The 16,888-nt window shown below is 44.7% G+C and overlaps 2 protein-coding genes across 3 annotated transcripts; one reads left to right on the plus strand and one right to left on the minus strand.

Annotated features, from left to right (window-relative positions):
- Window positions 1–9: 9 nt before the first annotated feature.
- On the minus strand, window positions 10–7,524 carry dennd6b (DENN/MADD domain containing 6B). Of its 2 annotated transcripts, none has more exons than XM_014152855.3 (17): window positions 7,060–7,524; window positions 6,783–6,821; window positions 6,629–6,671; window positions 5,829–5,941; window positions 5,339–5,419; window positions 5,117–5,177; window positions 4,828–4,970; window positions 4,630–4,685; window positions 4,334–4,456; window positions 4,124–4,219; window positions 3,875–4,035; window positions 3,639–3,793; window positions 3,486–3,539; window positions 3,283–3,392; window positions 3,062–3,164; window positions 2,802–2,876; window positions 10–2,660 (listed from the first exon to the last, which is right to left on the minus strand). In XM_014152855.3, exons 1-17 carry the CDS (start codon window positions 7,210–7,212, stop codon window positions 2,538–2,540), a joined length of 1,689 nt encoding a protein of 562 aa, XP_014008330.1. In that variant the 5' UTR covers window positions 7,213–7,524; the 3' UTR covers window positions 10–2,537. The 2 variants fall into 2 exon arrangements, with proteins under 2 accessions (XP_014008330.1, XP_014008329.1); XM_014152854.2 differs by having other exon boundaries at window positions 5,117–5,222; window positions 7,060–7,522.
- Window positions 7,525–7,563: 39 nt separating this feature from the next.
- On the plus strand, window positions 7,564–16,784 carry LOC106576033 (leukotriene A-4 hydrolase). Its single transcript, XM_014152853.2, has 18 exons — window positions 7,564–7,857; window positions 10,058–10,188; window positions 10,445–10,565; window positions 11,386–11,559; window positions 11,890–11,942; window positions 12,081–12,153; window positions 12,288–12,428; window positions 12,518–12,541; window positions 12,641–12,711; window positions 12,900–13,011; window positions 13,966–14,110; window positions 14,201–14,304; window positions 14,412–14,482; window positions 14,684–14,738; window positions 14,843–14,938; window positions 15,051–15,133; window positions 15,221–15,325; window positions 15,511–16,784. Exons 1-18 carry the CDS (start codon window positions 7,702–7,704, stop codon window positions 15,641–15,643), a joined length of 1,848 nt encoding a protein of 615 aa, XP_014008328.1. The 5' UTR covers window positions 7,564–7,701; the 3' UTR covers window positions 15,644–16,784.
- The last annotated feature ends 104 nt before the right edge of the window (window positions 16,785–16,888 follow it).

Below are 16,888 nucleotides of genomic sequence, written 5' to 3' on the forward strand. Positions count from 1 at the left end.
GCCTTTGAGTTATCTTTTAGCACAGTTTCCAACTTTTATTTGTAACACTAACAATATATTTGCATCAGAAACCATAAACTTTCTTTATATACAAAAAAACCTATAGGTTATTACAAATAAGTAAACACCAGGATCCAAATAGTATATCAGTATTATCAATACTCATCTGCAAACTGCAGTTTACTGCTTCCCTAGTGACCAAATGCCTTTACAGTACTTCACAAAACAAACTGAAGAAAAAGTATTTAAGTACCATATATACTGTACCTATTTGAGAAATAATAGAGCTGCGTTTACAAAGGCAGCTCAATTCTGATCTTTTTCCACTAATTGGTCGTTTGACCAATCATATCAGATCTTTTCACATCAGATCTTTTTCAGAGCTGATCTGATTGATCAAAAGACCAATTAGTTCAACAATGATCATAATTGGACTGCCTATGTAAAACGCAGGCCTTGTAGACAGACAAAAGGGAGTGAGGTAGAAGCCCTGATCAGCTGCATTTGTTTTACATTCACTGTTAACCTGCAATGTAATGAGTGGTTGTAGTTTAGGAAAGATGTTAGCTGATGGATGAATATCTTAGCAGAATTAGCTTGGTGCTGGTGTGGCTTTGGCTAGGACTGGCACTGTCAACCTCGTAAAAAATAAATAAAAAATGTACATACCCACAAGATAATGTACTGCATGTGTTTTATGCACTCATTGACCACTATAACGTTAAATAAATGAGCTCAGTTTCAGCCATATGTCTACTGTGCACCAATTACACTACATGGCCAAAAGTATGTGGACGCCTGCTCGTCGAACATCTCATTCCAAAATCACGGCCATTAATATGGAGTTGGTGCCCCCTTTGCTACTATAACAGCCTCCACTCTTCTGTGTTGGAAAAGGGACATGCTTCCATTCAGCCACAAGAGCATTAGTGAGGTCGGGCACTGATGTTGGGCGATAAGGCCTGGCTCGCAGTCGGCGTTCAAATTCATCCCAAAGGTGTTCGATGGGGTTGAGGTCAGAGCTCTGTGCAGGCCAGTTAAGTTATTCCACACTGATTCCGACAAACCATTTCTGTATGGACCTCGCTTGTGCATGGGGACATTGTCATATCGAAACAGGAAAGGGCCTTCACCAAACTGTTGCCACAAAGTTGGAAGCACAGAATCGTCTAGAATGTCATTGTATGCTGTAGCGTTAAGATTTCCTTTCACTGGAACTAAGGGGCCAACCCGAACCATGAAAAACAGCCCCAGACCATTATTCCTCCTCCACCAAACTTTACAGTTGGCACTATGCATTGGAGCAGGTAGTGTTCTCCTGGCATTTGCTAAACCCAGATTCCTCCGCCTGACTGCCAGATGGTGTGGCGTGATTCATCACTCCAGAGAACATGTTTCCACTGCTCCTGAGTCCAATGGCGGTGAGCTTTACACCACTCAAGCCGACGCTTGGCATTGCGCATGGTGATCTTATGCTTGTGTGTGGCTGTTCGGCCATGGAAACCCATTTCATGAAGTTTCCGATGAATAGTTATTGTGCTGACGTTGCTTCCAGAGGCAGTTTGGAACTCGGTAATGAGTGTTGCAACCAAGGACAGATGATTTCTACATGATTCAGCACTCGGAGGGGTCCCGTTCTATGAGTTTGTGTGGCCTACTACTTTGCGGCTGAGCCGTTGTTGCTCCTAGACGTTTCCACTTCACAATAACAGCACAGTTTACAGAGGCAGCTCTAGCAGGGCAGAAATTTGACAAACTGACTTGTTGGAAAGGTGGCATCCTATGATGGGGCCACGTTGAAATTCACTGAGGTCTTCAGTACGGGCCATTTTACTGGCAATGTTTGTCTATGGAGATTGCACGGCTGTGAGCTCGGTTTTATATACCTATCAGCAATAAGTGTGGCTGAAACAGCCAAATCCACTAATTTGAAAGGGTGTCCACATACTTTTTTTTGTACATACACACAAATCTAAACTGAAATCTAAGCTTCTATAACCTGGATATTTAGAGGTGTTTCAATGTAGTGTGATTTGTTTGTGCTTGATCAATAGAAAATACTGAGATTGATGAAAGCCTCAAAATGTAATCACTTAAATGTAATTCACCCCTTTTATGGGTTTAATGACAAATAAATAAAAATGTAAAAGGTGCATATGCTAGTTATATTTTACGCTAAGAACTACGCATGTTACATCTAAATATCTGGATTAGAGCAAAAGGCTATACCCACATACCCACACTTCACAGGTATATGCTTCAATCCCTTTAGTAACAATCACAATACTTAATGAAGGCATAATCTCATAAAGCTACTCTCTATTCCCCTTGACCTAATGTTACTGTCATGATGAAACAGCTATGTTTATTATATTACCTACACTTCTAGTTATACATCTTCATTATCTTACTCAGTGGGGGTAGTGGTTTGGGTGATGGCAATACTTTTAGTTTCAGGTTGTTATTAAAAAGACGTCAAACAAAACACTGTTGAGTGTCAGTTTCTGTATATATTCAGCAGTGCGTCAGTGTTAGCTTCAGTATCTGTGTAGTACAGTCTGCAGGTCCTCTGGTAGAGAGCTGATGACAGTCTGGAGGTATCCCTCTAGTTTCTCCAGCACCCCTTCTTTCACCGGGAGCTGCTGCTTGCCAGCCTTCATCTGGAGTGGGGGACACAGACAGAGACTGGAGTACGCAATGGTTTGCGGCACAGAATTTATTTCCCAACACTAAAAATGGAATGTTACAAAATGGCACCCGTTGGGGTGAGTGTAATGGACATATTGATGGGTTTTACTGACCAGTTTCTCTCTCAGTTTCAGAACCAGGTCCACGATCTCCACCTCTGACTTGTCTTTGGTCCAACCCAGCAGGTCCTGGGCGAGCAGATCATAAACAAAACATTAAACTTATCAACGCCTATGGGTAGGGAAAGGACTCCTGACTGAAGTAAAGTCAGTGGAGTCGTGTGGTTGAGTTTATTGGTCACATGATGCTCTGTAAGTAGAGTTAAACTAATGTCTTTAGGTGTGAGTGAACAAGGCTGTGGGGATCAACTCACAGCATCACAGACGACCTCTAGGTGGAGACATTCTAGTTTCTGGGTCATCTCCCTGTGTCGCAGGCGATACCAGCCATCGAAGTTGGGGGACCTGAAGAATTTCCTACAAGGCCATACATTGAAGTGCAATGCATTATGGATGATTTGTTTAGAAAAACATATGCCACAACAAGATACAATAGTTAGAAATGACAGAAGAGGTGGCAGGTGAACATAGTCACCTGTACAGGCCCACCCAATCCCCTTTAAGCACAGAGGTGAGCTGAGGTCCAGCGTGCTCCAGAGTCCCCATGAACTCTTCCTGACTGAAGGGACGGATCTGAGGAGGGGTCTGAAACACACACACACACACACACACGTTATTACCATATTCAAAACAGTATCAACATACTATAGAAACATGTTTGTTATCAATATCACCCACCTTCCAAGGAGTCACAGACCTCTGCAGAGGCATCAGGCTGGCCAGGTAGCGTTCCTGGGGGAGACAGCCAGAGAGACAGGTGGGACACACAGCAGGACAGACAGTCTATATAAGGGTGGGATGTTAGTGTGATAGGGAGGGCAGTCCCCTCACCAGTGGGATGATGAAGCTCTGGGTGAGTTCTAACAGATGTCTCCTCAAGATGGCGCTCTGCACCTCAGACGGCCTCTTCCTCTGGATCCCTTTTAGGAGTCTTTTGATGAGGGACTTGTCTTTTTGAAGGAACATTTTATGTGCTGTGTAGATACCTACAGGTAGGGAGAACATGTTTTTACACACTAATAACTCACTCTCAAACCATGTTGGCTCCATACCTCCAGATGTTTTACCTGGTTTAGTGTCCAGTGTTTTCAGCTTGGCTAGTTTCTTCACCTTCACCTGCTTGGGCAGATCACCTGACATCTTGAGTTCTCCAAGGCGTATAATGTGGGGCCAGGACTGGAAGGTCTTTATGAAGAAGGGATTAGTGACCCCCAGAATCACATTGGGACTGTAGAGAGAAATGGAGCAGGGTGAGTTGAGTTTCCCCCCGGGAAAGATAGAGTATAAACACAGTGTTTAGAGTAAGCCCTACTCACGGTGCCTGTGTCCTAGTGGTATACTCCTTAAACTCAGTGTCGTGTATGGTGAAGTAGGGCCTGTAATCACAGCAATACCGCAGTGGCGCAATCGAGCTGTAGGATGGGAGAAATAAGAATTTCATTTTACAAACTCACCGAGTTACGTTACATACACGTGACGCTAAATGTCAAACAGCATATGGCATATTTCATGCATTTTCTGTTTACCTCACTAGGGCCAGCACGGTTTCCGAGGAGACAGTGGGAGAGGGTGCCATGATGACCACGGGCTCCCCGAGCAGCATGAGTTCCCAGAGCATCTGCAGGTGGATCAGGAAGGACTGGAAACACCTGGGCAGGTCAGAGGGCAAAGGTCAGTTCATATGCGATGGATGCTGCTTTCACTAATACAATGCATCCTCAAATTAAACTGAAAATACAGCTAAGTTCAAGCCATGCCATTTACATAAACACAAACAGACACACAACTATTTACAGTATATGAAGTTTAGATTTTCACTTACTTGAACAGGTCAAGCTCATGTATGGTCGGTAGCATCATAGGGGCTGGTAGAAGATTCTGGTTATAACAGAAACATACTTTTTTTTTTAGATGAACGGTCCTCTAGCGATACCTATCAACTAACATCAACTTTACTAACATCGTGGAGAAGTCGTATTTTGATGGGCATGTGGCCCATTACATAACAAGCTACACCAACCTCCTTTTGTGCCTGTTTCTCCGGGCTTCCCCCTGGTTTGTCGTTTTTGGATGGGATCCTGACCTGCATGACCACGCCCATCACAGGCAGGTTGAGTGTCAGCCCTGGCACCGGAGATTGCCATTGGTCAATCTCGTTGCACACTGCATGGTGGGAGAGTGAGAAAGAAAAGGTTAAGGAAGTAGAGTCCAGGCAGTACATTAGAGCCCTAGGTAACTATAAATGGGAGATGAATTAGAAATGAGATTGACTGGGAAGAAAAAAAAGACAAGAAGTTATATCTCCCGACCTGCTTCAAGGCAAGGCTCCAACTTCTCAAAGTACTCTGGAGCTATGATCTGCAGCAGGGACTGAAAGAGGTGGACATATGGTAGTCTGGACACCAGCACAAGAGACTAGAGAGAGATAGAGAGTGAAAGAGAAAAGGCAGGAGAGAGAATGAAAGAGAAAACAAAATGTGAATACATTGTGGTTCTGATGACGAACCAGATCTGTAACATAAGCTTCTCACCTTCTGAAAGTAGCCTCTTTTGACGGCGGCATCCTTGACTTGTCTGAAGTAGACGTAGCCATAGAAATGGGCCAGCTCTCGCTGAGGGAGAAAGGGAAAGATGAGAATAATCAAGCTATTTCAATGACAGACGATTAGTGGTGGCTGACATTATATTCAACTCCAGTCACTGATTTAAGATTAGCTGTCCCTACCAAAGAACCAACCATAACCTTAAAAGGTAAGTAACCAAACTGTCCCTGGCCTGGACCACTTATTCAGTCAGACCAATGACAGACGCCCAATCCCAAAATCAACCCCTAAGACTAAGCCCTACACCCTATGCACTTGTGGCAATGTGAAAGGATTTGGTTGATATAAGCAATATGGTGAAACTTTCACCTAGCCTATCAGAGGGTAAGGTGGAGCTATTACCCTATTGCTTACACCTGTCAAATCTAATCAGATCTCCAAAAGTGTGATTTGGGATTGGGCCAGACAGAGGGCTCACCTGTAGTGTGACAGGTGCGTCTCTGCTGTAGGCGTCCTCCTCTCCGAACCAGGAGCCCCTGCGGCCCACAGACTGACGCAGTCTGAAGCTGAACTGGGTGTCTCCAAGGCATCCTGGGAAACACATCACACAGGTCATGTGACTGATATAGATTTTTGGCCCAATCCCCAAATCGACCCCTAGACCCTACACGTGGAGATCTGAGTGGATTTGACAGTGTAAGCAATTTCGCAGGGATCATCAACTTGATTCAGCCGCGGGCAGATCTTTTCTTGAGCGCATGCTCAGAGGGCCGGGACATAATTACAAATAATTTGTAGACTGCAAATTGACCGCACGTAGCCCAAACGGATATAATATTTGACTAAAACCTAATAATTTCAAACCTTGCTTCCATTTGTATACGATCACATGTATCTCTCTATTATGTGTGGGAATACTTTGGAACAGATTTCCAAAATTAAAGTCACTTGGAGCTGATTTGCTAGTGTTTTTACAGTCTTTTGTGTCCAACAATATAAATATTTTTAAACAATTGTTGTTTTTGCTCAGAAAACTTTGGGGGCCAAATCAAATCACCTGTGGGCAAAATTCGGCTCGCAGGCCGCCAGTTGGGGAACCCTGCAATATGGTAATAGTTCAAACTTCTGATAGGATTGGTGGAAGTTTCACCATATTGCTAAAAGCCATCAAATCATGTCAGATCTCCACAAGTGCCTAGGGTCCTGGATCGATTTGGGGTCGGGCCTCTGACCGTATTATATTTTGTGATGATAGTTTGTGTAATCTAATACACTAACCTGAGTAAGAGTCAGGGAAGGACAGGTAGCAAATGCTAGTTTTCTGGAGTTTAAAGGAGAGGAAGCACAATCATGGACATACACAATTATTGACAGGCAACTAGCTTGTTATATATGGGGGGCATCACAAAAAGAGCATAAATTCATTTCTTACCTCCTTCTCAGTTAGTTTTACATCGTGTGGGTACACAAGCTGGAATAGAGGAGAAAGTGCCAAAATGTCATGTCACTATTCCAAACATGCGCCGGCAGGCCAGATTATGAAACACATGAGAGGTTGATGTGGGCCAGGTTACGTGGATCATGTTGATTACGTTCTGCAAGCAAACAAGACTTTGTACACAGGAACATTAGCACGCTAGCTAGCTAGATCGGATGTCAACAACACCTGCTAGGGATGCTACAGTACAGTACATTGCAACCCACAATACCTCTATGGCTTGGCCGAGCTCGAGGTCGAAGGTAACGACGCAGACACACTCCAGCCACGACGAGAAACGGGCCCATGGCAAACTCGATTCTGTATTCTCTGCCGCGTTCGCCGACTCAACAAGACGCGATTCGGAGCTGTCTAACGGGTCCATTACGACTCAGAGGTCCATTTCCTCATTGCCCTGAATTATTGTGCTGCCCTGTTGGCTATTTACTTCGTGACATGCAAGCAAGACGCTTCGCCCTCCAGTGAGAAGGGCTTGAAATGACAGCTGAATCCCCCTGTCCTGTAGTAACAGCAGATAGTTGTTCTGATAAAAGCTAAAAACAAGCGAAATACAAAGACTGCTTTGAAATCTACATAACTTTTCATATGATTAAAATGTTTTCCCCGGCGTGTTTATTAACGCAAAGAAATAGATTGTTGAAAGGGAACGGAAATGCAACCAGCTCATTCTGGTACATGTAGTGGTTTGATTATTCATTTAGAAAGAAACTCAACACATTCAGGTCCAGACTAAACTACAACCCCCACAATGCATGCAGCAGGGCGCTGTCACGTGGACGTGCGGTGAGCCGGGTTGTAGTTCACAGCTAATGCAAGTTTCTTTGCGCTCACTCTTCATGATCCTGGACAGAACATGGCTTCAGCTACAGACCCCTGCTCATTTTCCTCCTTCTCCAAGTGCGTTACCAAGCACCTGAATCTCACCTACCATGTGGATTTTGACAGCCATGTCATCAAAGCTAAGGTCGCGCTCACCGTGGAGGTTTTAGTGGATAATTTCACGTCTTTGGTACAGTATTCATCTCATTTCTCAATCTGGTTAGCCAGCAAGCTATTAAACGAGCTAGCCAAGTTCATTCATTCTTGCTAGAAAATGCCTTTGTGTTACTACTAAACTTGACGTGGGAAAAAGCCTTGTTTCAGTTCACCTGTTTCAGTACACTACTACAAAGCATTTGGTTGAGTTTATCAGACACAACGTATCACACACTGCTGCAAGACAAGCTCTGAATATCACTCATTGTAAATCTGATCATTAGTGGGTCAATTCAGGAATGATATGTAGCTAGCCATATGTGCTTTATGGCACTGTTCTGCTCAGTGACAGTAAGACTTTGACAGGTCGAGTTGGCATGTGATACCAGACACGTGAACTTTAGAACTGAGTTCATACTGTGTTTCTCAGAGCAGGTGTAGAAAATGTAGTCAGCGACTTAGGGCCAGGTAGAGATAGAATTATGTACACTGCTCAAAAAAATAAAGGGAACACTAAAATAACACATCCTAGATCTGAATGAATGAAATAATCTTATTAAATACTTTTTTCTTTACATAGTTGAATGTGCTGACAACAAAATCACACAAAAATAATCAATGGAAATCCAATTTATCAACTCATGGAGGTCTGGATTTGGAGTAACACTCAAAATTAAAGTGGAAAACCACACTACAGGCTGATCCAACTTTGATGTAATGTCCTTAAAACAAGTCAAAATGAGGCTCAGTAGTGTGTGTGGCCTCCACGTGCCTGTATGACCTCCCTACAACGCCTGGGCATGCTCCTGATGAGGTGGCGGATGGTCTCCTGAGGGATCTCCTCCCAGACCTGGACTAAAGCATCCGCCAACTCCTGGACAGTCTGTGGTGCAACGTGGCGTTGGTGGATGGAGCGAGACATGATGTCCCAGAGGTGCTCAATTGGATTCAGGTCTGGGGAACGGGCGGGCCAGTCCATAGTATTAATGCCTTCCTCTTGCAGGAACTGCTGACACACTCCAGCCACATGAGGTCTAGCATTGTCTTGCATTAGGAGGAACCCAGGGCCAACGGCACCAGCATATGGTCTCACAAGGGGTCTGAGAATCTCATCTCGGTACCTAATGGCAGTCAGGCTACCTCTGGCGAGCACATGGAGGGCTGTGCGGTCCCCCAAAGAAATGCCACCCCACACCATGACTGACCCACCGCCAAACCGGTCATGCTGGAGGATGTTGCAGGCAGCAGAACGTTCTCTACGGCGTCTCCAGACTCTGTCACGTCTGTCACGTGCTCAGTGTGAACCTGCTTTCATCTGTGAAGAGCACAGGGCGCCAGTGGCGAATTTGCCAATCTTGGTGTTCTCTGGCAAATGCCAAACGTCCTGCACGGTGTTGGGCTATAAGCACAACCCCCACCTGTGGACGTCGGGCCCTCATACCACCCTCATGGAGTCTGTTTCTGACCGTTTGAGCAGACACATGCACATTTGTGGCCTGCTGGAGGTCATTTTGCAGGGCTCTGGTAGTGCTCCTCCTGCTCCTCCTTGCACAAAGGCGGAGGTAGCGGTCCTGCTGCTGGGTTGTTGCCCTCCTACGGCCTCCTCCACGTCTCATGATGTACTGGCCTGTCTCCTGGTAGCGCCTCCATGCTCTGGACACTACGCTGACAGACACAGCAAACCTTCTTACCACAGCTCGCATTGATGTGCCATCCTGGATGAACTGCACTACCTGGGCCACTTGTGTGGGTTGTAGACTCCGTCTCATGCTACCACTAGAGTGAAAGCACCGCCAGCATTCAAAAGTGACCAAAACATCAGCCAGGAAGCATAGGAACTGAGAAGTGGTCTGTGGTCCCCACCTGCAGAACCACTCCTTTATTGGGGGTGTCTTGCTAATTGCCTATAATTTCCACCTGTTGTCTATTCCATTTGCACAACAGCATGTGAAATTTATTGTCAACCAGTGTTGCTTCCTAAGTGGACAGTTTGATTTCACAGAAGTGTGATTGACTTGGAGTTACATTGTGTTGTTTAAGTGTTCCCTTTATTTTTTTGAGCAGTGTATTTCTTATGGTGACAGCTGTTTTACAGTCACAATCTGGGGGAAGATGGATGATGTGGTTCTTGTAGTTGCTGACACACTGTTGGATACCCAAACTTATTGCCCCACTTCCTCTCTTTCTTTTTATTTTTTCTTTCCTCTCTCTCTCTCCATCCTTCCTATGATCAGACCCTTGACACGAAGGACCTGAAGATCTCTAAGGTAACAGCCAATGGACAGGCAGCAAAGTTCGCTCTGGGACCCAAGCACAGCTTCAAGGGAACCCCTCTGGAGATCACACTGCCCTTTGACCTCTCCAGGTAACCACACCTTAGGGGCCTGTTCAGGAGGATGTAATGTTACAGAACATTAAGATAGAAATGAATTGTGTAGAACACATATGATTGCTTGTCATATAGAGTAGGGAATAGTGTCTTCTCTATTCACTCCATTTCTATCTGTAACGTTCAGAAGACTGCACATCACTGATTGCACCCCAGGTAACTCAACCCTCAGACATTGAACTGATGGATGCTGGTTTAGGGGTAATATTTAGTGTGTGTGTTTGTTTCTCAGGGGTCAGCATGTGATCGTGGAGGTGACTTATGAGACGGCACCTAGTGCTTCTGCGCTGCAGTGGCTCACTCCTGAACAGACTGCTGGGAAGAAACACCCCTACCTCTTCAGCCAATGCCAGGTAACACACACACACACACACACACACACACACACACTGTGAGTTTATGGACATGCACAAACATTAAGTCTTCTTTTTGTTTTCTTTTTTTTTTACAAAAGACTGCGCCATGAACAGTACTTTTATGGTAAAAGCAGTTGCTGTGGCATCAAAATGGAACATTTACACAACATCTGCCCAGTGTACCTGTAGTCACGCACACTTCTGTAGCTAGAAGTTCTTATCAGAGGAAAAGTGCTGTAAAATGGTCATAACCAGTGCAAGATGTGAGACGAATTATGCACTTCTACAAACATGAAACGTCTTCATTTTTGGTTGGATGCCAGTCTTGCCCAACGGTCATTTTAACTGTCAGAGTAGTTGTACGACTGCCTCAAAAGACATCACAAAATAACACTTTCCCAACCCCATCTTCTGCAACATCCGGCCAATTGTATTGTAGTCGCACACAAAAACCTGTTCTGCTCTTTGAAGTTCTTAGCAGAAGAAAGATGTAATCATTTTATAGTAACCTGTGCCAGTTGAGGTTGCTTTCGCCCCTGCTTTCCTTCTTCATTATATATCCCTCTTCTCCCTCTTTTTCCTGTATCACCTGTGTGTCCAAAGGTGCAGTGTTCAGCTGCAGCACAGATAAGCTTTATGAAAGGACCTTGATCATTGGCTCCTTTGTCGCTGATATTGATATTAACAACCTTCTATATTATTGCACTCAATATTACTTTGTTTACTTCAATTCATTGTATTTGTCCCCTCTTGGAGATAAATCCAGATTAGGTGGCTGATGTAGCAATGTGCTAATAACCACCTCAAACCCCTCCAGGCCACCCATTGCAGGAGCATGGTACCCTGCCAGGATACCCCCGCTATGAAACACACCTACTATGCCCAGGTGTCTGTCCCCAAGGAGCTGGTGGCTGTGATGAGTGCTGTACGGGACGGACAGGAGCCTGATCCCCAGGACAGCAGCCGGGTCATCTACCGCTTCAGACAACCAGTCAGTGTCTCTATTCTCTATCACTTTCTATCCATCTCTCCATCCAACCATCCATTGTCATCCATAGCTTAATACTGTCAGTCTTGCTTTTTGGCTTGACTGTTCAAGGTACAGCGCTGCCAAAGTAGCTGCTGATCAAGCAATAACGAGTTCATTACAAGGAAAGTTTAGATGAAACAGCCAGATAACAAAAGGAACCCGTCTTAGCATGCCTGCAATCTGAATTTAAGTACATTCTCAGAGACTGGTGTTGGAGCAGGTACATGGCTGTGTGTGTCTGACCGCTGTGTTTGATTGATTTCACCATTTTTGACCTTTGACACCTCCCAGGTGCCCATGCCCTCTTACCTCATTGCCATCGTGGTGGGAGCTCTGGAGAGCAGGTACACACACACACACACACACACACACACACACACGCCCATACATGTAACTATTACCCTGTTTTCCTACTAATTATTTTAAATTAATAAATGATCAGTGATTTATTAGTAATAAATGTTTTCTTGTTGTTTTACAAGAGAGATTGGGCCCAGGTCTCGTGTTTGGTCAGAGAAGGAGTTTGTGGACAAGGCAGCTTTTGAGTTCTCAGAGGTGAGTTTCTCAGTATTTAGTGTATCTGTGAGGTACGTAGGTGATTTGTCCATGTCCCACTCATTCTACATCAGCAGAGTTTAATATTGAAGTGTGTGTGTGTGTGTCTGTGTGTGTGTGTGTGACCCTCTCAGACAGAGACCATGTTGAAGACAGCTGAGGACCTTGCGGGGCCGTATGTGTGGGGCCAGTATGACATCCTGGTCCTGCCCCCCTCCTTCCCGTATGGAGGCATGGAGAACCCCTGCCTTACCTTTGCCACCCCCACACTACTGGTGAGACACCTTACACACATCACAATACCAAATCCCCCTTCCTGTGTGTTTTCTTTTAACCTTCCTTTGTTCCTATGTTTATCTTCTAGGCTGGAGACAGATCCTTGTCCAATGTAAGTAAACACAGTTCACAGGTGTACTTGTCTTCTCGAGTATGTGTTTATATCTGTGTAATGGTGTGTCAACCCGTGTCCTCCTGTTTCTCTCTCCAGGTCATAGCCCATGAGATCTCTCACAGCTGGACTGGCAACCTGGTGACCAACAAGACGTGGGAGCACTTCTGGTACGGCACAGAGAGAACATTCTCTCAATGTTCTTTTCTCACTTGAATGAATGGGAATGATATCATGTCAATTGGTGAAATTAGCCATAACTGAGTATCAGACAAATGGGATGGAGAGATAGAAAAGGAAGATCGCTTTCCGGAGTTATTGAGTTCATAGTTGGTGTCTGTGACCCTTCCTTCTCCAGGCTGAACGAGGGTCACACGGTGTACCTTGAGAGAATGATTGGCAGGTCTATGGAGAGTGAACAGTTCAGACAGTTCAAGGCCATGGGCGGCTGGAAGGACCTGCAGGAATCGGTGAGAGAACACACACGCATGCATGAGTACACTGTTACACACACTGGTACACAAAGCCTTGTTCACATTTGGCAGTTTGAAGTGACTCAAATCCATTTTTTTTTTAATATAATCTGTTATTTTTCCCGAAGTTTGTACAGCCAAAAAGAACACGGAATCGGATATTTCAAGTCACATTTCAAACCACCTTTCGCAGGTGGTTTGAAGTCAGATATACATCTGATTCCTGGCCATGCGACTTGTCAAATCGGATTAATTTGCTCTCAAGTGGTTTTTATTTGGCATATCTTGTTGCTTGCTAGCTACTCTATTGACAGTTTGACAAGAACATGTGGTAGCTAACCAGCTTGTTAATTGTTCACCAACAAATGAGTGAGGTGAGCGGTAGAGAGCTAAACAGCTACCTAGCTAACTAGTTGACTGCTGTGGCTAGCCAAAAAATGACTTGTTTTTGAAAGTTAGATCATCGTGTCATTTGAGGCTTTAAATGTGTTCTAACGCTATGATTTTGATCATTCAAAGTAACTAGGAAACGTCCACCTTGGCTTGCTACATAACTTCTGAGTGATAGGAGGCACGAGCGCCGCCACCAATCAGCCTACACCACTGTGCACACACCCTTCGTTACTATGACAATTAGCGTAGACACACAGAAATCCGATTCTGTCACTTGTAACTTGCTGTCTGGGCAGTCAGTGTTCCAAAACGGATTTGAGCATTGAGGCATGCAGTGTGAACAAGGCTTAAGTAATGTCTGACTTCACTGAAAGACAAGCCACTTACATGTTCATTTCTACCTGTGTGTGTGTGTGTGTGTGTGTGTGTGTGTGTGTGTGTGTGTGTGTGTGTGTGTGTGTGTGTGTGTGTGTGTGTGTGTGTGTGTGTGTGTGTGTGTGTGTGTGTGTGTGTGTGTGTGTGCCCGACCTTATCTGATCTGTTTCCTCTGTCTCCCAGGTGAACACGTTTGGGGCCAACAACCCTCTGACCAACCTGGTTCCCAACATGAATGAGGTGGACCCTGACGATGCCTTCTCCTCTGTCCCCTACGAGAAGGGTTTCTCTCTTCTGTACCACCTGGAGGAGCTCATGGGAGGACCTGGTGAGACACACACACACACATTTCATTCAGTAATTAGTTTTTTTTTATTGAAGTCACTTGCTTCGTGTTAATTGGCTGTGTCTCTTACAGAGGTGTTTATGGGTTTTGTGAAGTCGTACATCCAGATGTTTGCTTACAGCAGCGTCACTACTGAGGAGTGGAAGAAGTACCTCTTCACCTACTTTAAAAACAAGGTACAGTAACCACCACTCTCCACCTAACCAAGCTGCTATCAAAGCTCCTTGCTGTGGCTCTTGAACGTTTCTCTGTTTCACCTTTACTGCTCCCTGTCCGATCTCAGGTGGACATCCTGAATAAGGTGGACTGGAACGCCTGGATGCACACCCCTGGGATGCCCCCCGTCAAACCACAGTGGGTTTACCTTACCTAACCATTTCACTCGGGAATCACTCAACTGTTACACCTTTTGAGCCACACTTCTGTTATTTTGTGGGTCTGTTTTTAGCTGTGTCACTGTTTACCTGTCCACTCAATATGAGGTGTGTGTGTGTGTGTGTGTGTGTGTGTGTGTGTGTGTGTGTGTGTTAAATCAATGCCACCCTCCTCTCCCAGATATGACACCACCATGGCAGATGCCTGCATCGCGCTGTGTAAGAGATGGGTGAAGGTGAGGGTACATGCTCCACATTGATAATGTGTATGTTCTAGAACCTCATGATGGTAGAACATTTTTACAAGTTTTACTGTATGTTCATTTCTCTCTCCCTCTAGACCAAAGAGGGGGATCTGGGGAATTTCAGTGAGGTGGATGTGAAGACTCTCTCCACCCACCAGCTTATAGAGTTCCTGTCTCTGCTCCTGCAAGAGGTAGACACGCCTCACTGTCACTCACCTGGTCATCATAGCAACCTTCCATAAGCCATGTGATCGTTCTATTGTAATCCAAAGCAGACCAATGACCGTATCTTCTACCCCTTAGGAGCCCCTCCCCCTCAGCCATGTGAAGAGGATGCAGGAAGTGTACCAACTCAACGCCTTCAACAACGCAGAGATCCGCTTCAGGTGAGTTCCTGTTCTGGGGTCCCATCGTGCAGTATGTACAGGCAAAGTGTGCGTCATTGTCTCTCACGGTTGGCTCCCTTCTTCCAGGTGGCTGCGGCTGTGTGTCAAGTCCAAGTGGGAGGATGCCGTTCCCATGGCGCTGAAGATGGCGACAGAGCAGGGGAGGATGAAGTTCACACGGCCACTATTCAAGTAACCAGCGGCGCCACTATCTGAGAGACAATCTGTGTTATTAGATGCCATGCGTTGTTGTGCTTTCTGGATCGAATAATTTCTAGGCAACATCTTGTTAAAAACACGAGTCCTATTCTCTTACTTAGGGACCCTTTGTGCTTGTGTTCTACCTAATCCCTCTCTTTCTCCCTCCCTTCTTTTAGAGAGGTGTACAACTTTGATAAGTATCGTGAGGAGGCGGTGCGTGTGTTCATAGCCCACCGGGCAGCCATGCACCCGGTAACGTCTAATCTGGTGGCCAAGGACCTGAAGGTGGACACTGGCAAGAGCACCTGATTCTAATTGGAATCCCACCGGAAGCACTCCGAGACCGGCATTTTAACCGGGACACACCCCACCCCATTCCCCAAAACGACCGGAGAAAGCTAGAGAGAAGCTTCCAGTCACACCCCCACCTTTAATAACTGTCTACTTTGCTCGGCAGCTATTCAGAATTGGCTTGTTTCTGTTTGTTTTACATTAAGGTTTATGATACGTCGAGCAGAGTTGGGGTCAATTCTGAATTTAATTTGCCACAGCCCACAGGAAGCAGAATTTGAATTGAAGGAAATAGAATTTAATTCAAACCAATTAAACTAAGACATGAAAGTCTATTAATTTGACAAATCTTTTATAAAAAGCATATGCCACTTGTTAATGCAAAGAATACACATACCATGTCAAATATTATGGCTCTATTCAATCAGATCTTTAGCAGACATCTGCATAGTGGTTGTTTTGACAACGGAGGTGGAACTGTTAGATCTGTCAAATCTACAAGCGACTCCCAGCATTATTACCTAAAGCGGACATTGCCATTGGCTGCATGGCGTTGCATTAAAAGAAATCCCATGAAGCCTTTTTTACAAGTTTGAACACTGTAATCTACACCTCGATTAGGATGATAGAAATCGTCATTATTTTGTTAAATGATTTTTCAATTTGGGCATGATTATTTCTATGTAGCATACACTTTCTTGTTCTGAATTTCTAATGCAAATGAGACTATTGCCGGTTAACACTTGATCTGATTGAATATAGGCTTTAGTTTGATTATAACTCAAACCAGTATTTTTCTTTGTCATGAGATGTTAGCTTATTCCCTTCATACTAGTGTTTGATCTAATGCGTTCTGGGAAATGTAAAGACATTAAGGAAATTATAGACAACCCACAACATGATCTTAGAGTATTTCACACCACTGTCATTATTTTAAATAGTTTGAAGAGAATTCACAACTCAATTCAGAATTGACCCCAACTCTGACATCAAGGTATTCATCTCAGGGCAGAAAAGTAGTTATAAGATACGTCTTTAATTTTGGGGCGGAAACTCATTTTAGAATGGTTAAATGTTGTCCAGAATCACTTACAGAACCTGTGTGGATTAGTTACAATATCTCATCCTTTATTTGATGCCATTAAACACCATGATCATAGAGTAGTGAATGTCTCGTGTTTCTCATGATCAGTTGACAGTATTAGGCAGTTTCACGTCCCACAATTTGCCCTCTAGCAGTAATCCTGAGAAGTGAAGAAAGAA

Source organism: Salmo salar, chromosome 17 (assembly GCF_965601325.2).
Source record: "Salmo salar chromosome 17, fSalSal1, whole genome shotgun sequence".
Taxonomy (NCBI): Eukaryota; Metazoa; Chordata; class Actinopteri; order Salmoniformes; family Salmonidae; genus Salmo; species Salmo salar.

Coding starts and splice junctions, on each gene's coding strand:
- dennd6b (XM_014152854.2), bottom strand. CDS start 7,212: ATGGACCCGTTAGACAGCTCCGAATCGCGTCTTGTTGAGTCGGCGAAC. Junction 3,794..3,874: donor AACACTGGACACTAAACCAG/GTAAAACATCTG, acceptor CCCTACCTGTAG/GTATCTACACAGCACATAAA. Junction 2,661..2,801: donor TGAAACTGAGAGAGAAACTG/GTCAGTAAAACC, acceptor CCCCCACTCCAG/ATGAAGGCTGGCAAGCAGCA.
- LOC106576033 (XM_014152853.2), top strand. CDS start 7,702: ATGGCTTCAGCTACAGACCCCTGCTCATTTTCCTCCTTCTCCAAGTGC. Junction 12,154..12,287: donor CAGCTTTTGAGTTCTCAGAG/GTGAGTTTCTCA, acceptor TGACCCTCTCAG/ACAGAGACCATGTTGAAGAC. Junction 14,483..14,683: donor ATGCCCCCCGTCAAACCACA/GTGGGTTTACCT, acceptor CTCCTCTCCCAG/ATATGACACCACCATGGCAG.